At 54.4% G+C, this 7191-nt stretch overlaps 3 protein-coding genes across 3 annotated transcripts; 1 reads left to right on the forward strand and 2 right to left on the reverse strand.

The window, feature by feature from the left end:
- Window positions 1-762: 762 nt before the first annotated feature.
- ACA1_153030 (uncharacterized protein) lies at window positions 763-1858 on the reverse strand (the record flags this gene model as incomplete). Its single annotated transcript, XM_004353580.1, has 5 exons — window positions 763-856; window positions 925-1002; window positions 1105-1210; window positions 1268-1381; window positions 1441-1858. 5 exons carry the CDS (start codon window positions 1856-1858, stop codon window positions 763-765), a joined length of 810 nt encoding a protein of 269 aa, XP_004353632.1.
- A 526-nt stretch (window positions 1859-2384) lies between these two features.
- ACA1_153040 (thioredoxin reductase 1, cytoplasmic, putative) lies at window positions 2385-4785 on the forward strand (the record flags this gene model as incomplete). The annotated part of the gene is made up of 10 exons (XM_004353581.1): window positions 2385-2478; window positions 2586-2753; window positions 2822-2945; window positions 3029-3182; window positions 3250-3539; window positions 3643-3733; window positions 3827-3988; window positions 4114-4226; window positions 4296-4556; window positions 4662-4785. 10 exons carry the CDS (start codon window positions 2385-2387, stop codon window positions 4783-4785), a joined length of 1581 nt encoding a protein of 526 aa, XP_004353633.1.
- Window positions 4786-6351: 1566 nt separating this feature from the next.
- ACA1_153050 (uncharacterized protein) lies at window positions 6352-7178 on the reverse strand (the record flags this gene model as incomplete). The annotated part of the gene is made up of 4 exons (XM_004353582.1): window positions 6352-6428; window positions 6517-6574; window positions 6655-7014; window positions 7122-7178. 4 exons carry the CDS (start codon window positions 7176-7178, stop codon window positions 6352-6354), a joined length of 552 nt encoding a protein of 183 aa, XP_004353634.1.
- Between the last annotated feature and the right edge of the window lie 13 nt (window positions 7179-7191).

Consider the following 7191-nt stretch of genomic DNA (forward strand, 5'->3'; position numbering starts at 1 on the left):
ACCATTCATCTTCACCACCAGCATTTATTTGATTGATGCAGGTGCTGATCAAAGGGCATGGGCAGGGGTGGTGATGTAGGTGACTTGCAGCTGCCAGTTGACATGGTCATGTGCTTGGACTGCATCTACATGGCCACCACAATCACACCATTGGTCCAGACCATGTGCACACAGAGCAATGTGCACCAAGATTTGGGTATGTTCTCTTGGCAGCCATGAGGTCAAGTGGTTTTCAAGTAACTAATGGTCAAGATGGTGCCACCAGGTTGGACATCAGCACCACAGCCCCAAAGTGGAAAGACTGTTTCAGGAGAAGGCCATGGCCATGGGTCTAGTGATCAAGAAGGTGCACAAGCACAACTTCAGGCCACATTGATGTGCTGGAACTGAGCCTTCCTCCTCCTGTTTTTTGTGGTCCAGGAAGCTGAGGTGCACGACAGCGAGCAGTATGGAAATGTTCGGTTCAACATCTTATGGCTTCGGGTCGTGTTACACGAATAGACGCACAAAATTGAGGGCTTCGGCCACCAGCACCCGCCGAAGCGTCATCTAGTCAGTAAAACCGGCTGTGGCGCAATTGGTAGCGCGGTAGACTGTAGTCTTGATGCTCACCTCGGTAGTCATCTATCGGTTCCTGGTTCGAGTCCGGGCAGCCGGAATTCTTTTTAGCTTGATGGCTTTGGCAAAGAATATTTTTTTGGACACTCGTCAAAAAAGCTGTTAGCTGCGGTCCGCAACAATCAAGGTGCTAACAGACTTTCATTACAACTTTGGCTTCAGCACTCCAAGTTCAGGCCATTCTATGAACTTCTCAAGTTCCTCATACCACTGCAACATTGGAGTGTGGTAGAATTCCCTGTCACACAAAGTTTGAATGAATGGGATGCTGTGTGCAGGAGGGGTGGGAAAAGGGTGTGAGCGCACCGCTGAAAGTCATGGACCATGAGCACAGAGTCACTGGAGATATAGCCCAGGGCCTTCTTTGCACATGGCACACGTGCCCTGTGGTCAATACAAGTGGTGCACACATGGCACATGACATGACATTAACGAGGTAAGGTGAATCAGGAGAAGGCGTTGGCAGTAGATAACAAGCACACATACCGGCCATCTATGAACACCACATCAAAGTGAGGTATGTCCAGTGTGTCAATTGCGTCCACGTAGTCGTGGAACTCCTCGTAGGTGCCATCACCCTCCGGCGATGTACCTGATTGACATCACCATGAGCTTGTGATGACTGCTAGGGCTACAACGCATAGCTTACCAAACTGTGTCCATTCCACGGCCGAGCAAATGAGGTTGACGTTGGTCACGTTCTTGTCCTGGAGCTGCTCCCTCAGGAGCTTGCACCACTCTTCGTTGTGCTCGATCGTTGTGACTGCAGGCGTGGGTGGTGGTGAGTGCGGTGGCGAGGCAGCTGGTGCGGTGGTGCTGTACCTTGTTCCACCAGGCGGGAGGAACACAGGGTTGACCCTCCGCCACCCCACTCGAGGTACTGCTTGATCTTCCGCCTGGTGAGGGTGTCCACGAAAGTCTTCTGGTACTTGTCATGCATCCACATTGCCTCGCACTCCGGAGGCATCGCCTCGTCATCCCTATTCACGTTCTGCGCTTGTTTGCCATCGGCCTTCTGCTCAAGCTGGGTCGTGGCCAGGCGCTGCTGCGCGAGCTCGAAAGCCTCAGACACGTCTGCCTGTGGGCTGGTATCTGCCTGGAGCCGGGCCATGGTATCGCTCGGGCTCTCCAGCTGGCGCTTGTACTCCGCGAGCTGGTCAAGGCCCGCATATCGCCGGTGGAGGGCGGCCACACTGTCTGCCAGCTTGGGAGCCAATAGGAGGTTGGCGATCAGCGCCATAGTTCCCACAACGAGCAACAACATCTGGCAGGGCACCCGAACGGTCAGCCCCTCCCTCCTCATCATAGCAGCTCTTGGAACAAAGCGCAAACTTGAAGGGGCATAACCAAAAAAGGCTCCACGCATTTTTTTATTTTTTGTTTGTTTTTTTTTATTTTTTTGATTCCAAGGAGCCAGAAAAAACAACAGGCGAGCAACAGCCTACCACTCAGCGGAGCTGCAAGAGGCGAACGGAACGATTAGGACATCTCGCGTACGTCCCCTTTTGGCTTCGGTGAGGGCTGCACCGTCATCTCTGCCCTTTCGCGCTACCCACGCAACAGCATCTGCCGCGTCAAGGAGATTTGGGTGAGCGACTCATCTCATCGTAATGATAATGAATGTTGGCTAGGGACACACAACATGCTCACAATGTAATGCATGTGAGTGCAGTAGCCTCGCATTGAGTAGCGCACCTACTTCTCGCTTTCTGCTCCGTTCGGCAGCGAGACGTGTGGCCACTCTAGGAGATCAGCTCCACCAAACCATGGAGGCCGAACACAAAATCATCTCCAATAATCCGGTAGCAGACGGCGTGCCGTCCCCCACCAAGGAGGTCACCATGGCCGACGCTCGCTTAGGTACGTGCAAATACTACAACTACTTTCATGAAAGTAGTAGTAGGAATAGAAATTGAATCAATGAATTCCTCGTATCTGATCCTGCTACTTGCTCATTGGTGGTGCAGTGGACGCGGAAGAGCCCGAGGACCACACCTACGACTACGATCTCATCGTGATCGGCGGCGGCTCTGGTGGTCTCGCCGCGGCCAAGGAGGCCGGCAGGCTGGGCAAGAAGGTCGCCCTCCTGGACTTTGTCGTGCCCACGCCCACCGGCACCACCTGGGGCCTTGGCGGTACCGTTACCCTCCCCCCCCCAAACAAGCACCACAAGAGACCCGAAGCTGAACCACCAACCGACCAGGCACCTGCGTCAACGTGGGGTGCATTCCGAAGAAGCTCATGCACCAGGCTGCGCTCCTGGGCGAGTCGCTCAAGGACGCCCAGCATTACGGCTGGGCCGTGCCGGACAACGTGAACCATGACTGGTACGTTGGGAACGTGTGTGCGCGTGTGTGCGCTCGCGCTCGCGTACCCTACAGACTCAGCAACTGACGGCTGGCGAGCGCAGGGAGAAGATGGTGAACGCCGTGCAGGACCACATTGGGTCGCTCAACTGGGGCTACCGTGTGGCGCTCCGCGAGAAGAACGTCAACTATCTCAACGCCTACGGCGTGTTCGTCGATTCGCATACCCTCGAGTGCACCGACCGTGCCAAGAAAGTGGTACGCCGCTCGCCGCACTCTCAAACCGAGCTTCTTCTTCTTCTATCTCACTCCTGTGTTGCGGTAGACTCGCGTGACGGCGCGCCGCTTCCTGGTGGCGACCGGCGGCAGGCCCAAGTACCCGGACATCCCGGGCGACCGCGAGTTCGGCATCACCTCCGACGACTTCTTCTCGCTCCCGACCCCGCCCGGCAAGACGCTCGTCGTGGGCGCGTCGTACGTGGCACTGGAGTGCGCCGGTTTCGTGCGCGGGCTGGGCTACGACACCACCGTCATGGTGCGATCGATCCTGCTGCGCGGATTCGACCAACAGCTCGCCAACATGATCGGCCAATACATGGAGTGCCACGGCATCAAGTACGTTGTTGGTTTATTTATTTATTTATTGTTTATCTTCGTTTGTTTTATTATTGTTGGTATTGTTTCTCATTTTATTATTTCTTTCATTCTTAATGATCAGGTTCGTGCGGTCCGCCGTTCCGACCAAGGTCGAGAAGCTCGAGAGCGGAAAGCTGCGGGTCACCTTCCAGCAGGACGGCGTCGAGGGAGTGGTACAACCGACCCCTAACCGAGCCCGGGCGCTGCAGTGCTGTCCGCCTTGCTCACCACGCGTGTGTGCGATGCGCGTGCGTGCGTGTGCTTAGGAGGAGTACGACACGGTGATGTGGGCGATTGGCCGCGAGGCCGAGACCAAGAAGATCGGGCTCGACAAGGCCGGCGTGCAGGTCGACCGCATCGGCAAGATCCACACCGTCATGGAGCGCACCAACGTTCCCCACATCTACGCCATCGGCGACATCATCGTCGTACGTTCTCTCTCTCTCTCTCTTTTATTCCTTTGCTGGCATTTCTATTTCTAATTTATCTCTTTGTATTTATCTATTTATTTCCATTTTTATAACATTTACACTTTTTGCTCTGTGAATTCCAGGACGAGCCGAGCCAGCGCAGTCTGGAGCTCACGCCCGTCGCCATCAAGGCCGGCATCTTGCTCGTGCGACGACTCTACGCCGGGTCCACCCAGCCCATGGACTACATCAACGTGTACGTTACACGTCACCTTTTCTTTTTCCTTTTTTTCTTCTTCTTTTCCCACTCACACATGCGGCGCAGGCCCACGACGGTGTTCACGCCCATCGAGTACGGTGCCATCGGCTACAGCGAGGAGGACGCCATCGCCCAGTTCGGCGAGGACAACCTCGAGATCTACCACTCGTACTTCAAGCCGCTCGAGTGGACCATCGCCGAGCGGGACGATAACGTGTGCTACGCCAAGCTCATCTGCGACAAGCGCGACTCGGAGCGCGTGGTGGGCTTCCACGTCCTCGGCCCCAACGCCGGCGAGATCACCCAGGGCTTCGGCACTGCCATGAAGTACTCCCCCCCAACCCCCCGACAAACGTGTGTGCTGTGTGTGTGCCGCGCGTCGTGTGTAGCGTCTGCGCACGTGGTGACTGACTATTGGCTGCTTTGATGCAGGGCGGGTGCTACGAAGAGCACGTTCGACGCCACGGTGGGCATCCACCCGACTACAGCGGAGGAGTTCACGACGCTCGAAGTTACCAAACGTTCTGGGGTGGAGGCCCAGAAGAAGGGCTGCTGAGGTTAAGCTGCTGCCGCCCTCAGCCTCCTCGCTACACACTCCGTCGCGCGCCTTGAGACGCTCTCAGGCCAGGCCAACGGTGATGCTCAGTCACCAGCGACGGAGAAGAGGAGGCGGGGCTGCAGCAGGTTAATCCCTGACGTACTCCACCTCTCCCCCTTCCCCCACATCATCTCTCCGGTCCTCTCCTCCACATCTCTCTTCTTCTCCTCTCTTTCTCTATCTACGCTCATCTTCCCTCCCACTCACTACGAGGCCGTGAGAGGAGAAGCCTCTTATTCTCTCCCTCGGCTGTTTGCAAATGACGGCGCCAGCGTAAAGCTCACCACGAGCCCGCTTGCGTCTGACTGTCGAACACCACAGCAATAAAGGCTTCTCTTACGATAACAAACCCATTCTCACCCCTGCCAAAAAGCACGTTGGGTTGGCTTTGTTGAAGGGAACAAAAGGCTAGGGCCCGGAATCGAACCGGGGCCTCCTGCACCCGAAGCAGGAATTTTGCTGCCCATGCAACGTTTCAGCGGGTGATGGTGGCTGGGCTGCCTAACCTTGCAAATCTGGTGTGTGGAAACCAGCCAATTTAGCGCCTTGTTTTCTCATACAAGTGCTAACACAGTGAGTGTAAAGACAGGGTAAACAACAACAATTGGCTTCAGCACTCAGGCCATTCTATGGGCATTTTAAGTTCCTCATGACACTGGACCTGGAAATGTTTGTGGTCAAAATACTGTTTACTCTATCCTAAAGCCAATTGTTTTTGTTTATGACTGAACCATGCTTCAATTGAATGAGTTTGCCTAAAACCACTTTTATGCAAAGTTGATGATAGTATGGTCTGTAAGTTGTGCTTGCACCCAAAGCTCAGGAAAAAGATGAAATAAGCAAGGCCTGTGGCCCAATGGAAAGGCGTCTGACTACGAATCAGGAGATTCTGGGTTCGACCCCCAGCAGGCCTGAAGCTTCATTTTCTTTATTTGAGATTTTGGCTTATGTGTCATGTAATAATGGGTGTATTGATTGCAGAAAGAATAGACAATGGTTTGCGAGGGGTAGATACCATGCGTCGTTAGGTGCTGCATGTCAGCAAAGTGGTCATCTAGCGAGGGACGGATGGCCGAGCGGTCTAAGGCGACAGTTTAAGGCACTGTTATCTTCGGATGCGTGGGTTCAAATCCCACTCCGTTCACTCCTCTCTTTTGTCGCATACTCCTTTTTATAAAAAGGATCAGATGATCCAGCATAAAAAGGTTGTAACTCCCCCGCCGGGATTTGAACCCGGGTCGTCCGCGTGACAGGCGGAAATGCTAGCCAACTACACCACAGGGGATCTCTCACATTGTCGCAGGTGACAAAAACTACACTGTGCACAGTGCTTGTTACAAGCAAATTCTGTTTAAAGACTGGGAATTCCTGCTGGCATTTCTACCATAAAGCGAAAGAAATTATAAATCAAATCTTTCAGTCTTCTTTCAGCCGACTGAAGCAAGTGGCTGGACCCAATTTTTGATTAGTGTACATTGTGAAAACAAAATTGTGACTGTAAGCTGCATGCCTAACACATGGTTCTTACTGTTCTTGGAGGGAGGAGACAGTCTTGACAATACCCACCAGCTCCTTGTACTCACTCAAGAGCTGTGACACATCTGTTGGAAATAAAAATAAATATGTTCCACCATCAGGGCACAAGTTCATTGTCACCAAGCAAGAAGCACACATGGAGGCAAAACGTACCCGCGTCGCTGATCTCTGAGCTTTCCAGGTCCACGAAGCGCGATGCACGAATGCTCCGCTACACACACACACACAGAAGTAGACAGTCAGTACAACATGTTGTTGTTGTTGTTGTTCATTCTGTAAGTGGTGACGTACCAGTGTGTTGCGAAGCGCAGTCCGGGGCGAGGTCTCTATTGAGCTCCGGGCACCAACGCTGTAGGGCGACGCAGAGTGCGACGACGATGACGAGGAGGAGAAGGTGGAAGCCGACGGCGGAGAGTTGACCGGCGAGCTGCTTGAGTTGTTGACGGGCGACAGCTGGGCGTAGGTGTGTCGCTCGCGCGGTGACGAGAGCGGCGACGAGAGCGAGTTGCCCCGCCGGCGCTTGAGGGCGATGCTCGTGCTGAGCGGACCCTCCGACACCGGCATCACCGACGCCAGCGATTGCAGGCCGGCGATGGGGATCGAGAGCGGCGAATTGAAGATCATCGACGGCGTGCGAATCCGCGACTTCACCTGCAGACGCGCGTGCGTGCGATTGTATGTCAGCCAAGCAGCAAAGAAAGAAAAGCGAAGCAAAGCAAAGAAAAGAGAAAAACAATGACTAGGACTGGGCGCAGCACCTTGTTGCCGCCGCGTTCGGTGCGTAGCTCCCACTTCTCGCCGCTGCCGTTGCCCATCGTGTCGGCAGGC

The sequence above is a fragment of the Acanthamoeba castellanii genome (genome assembly GCF_000313135.1).
Source record: "Acanthamoeba castellanii str. Neff unplaced genomic scaffold scf7180000084720, whole genome shotgun sequence".
In the NCBI taxonomy this organism is placed as follows: domain Eukaryota; phylum Discosea; order Longamoebia; family Acanthamoebidae; genus Acanthamoeba; species Acanthamoeba castellanii.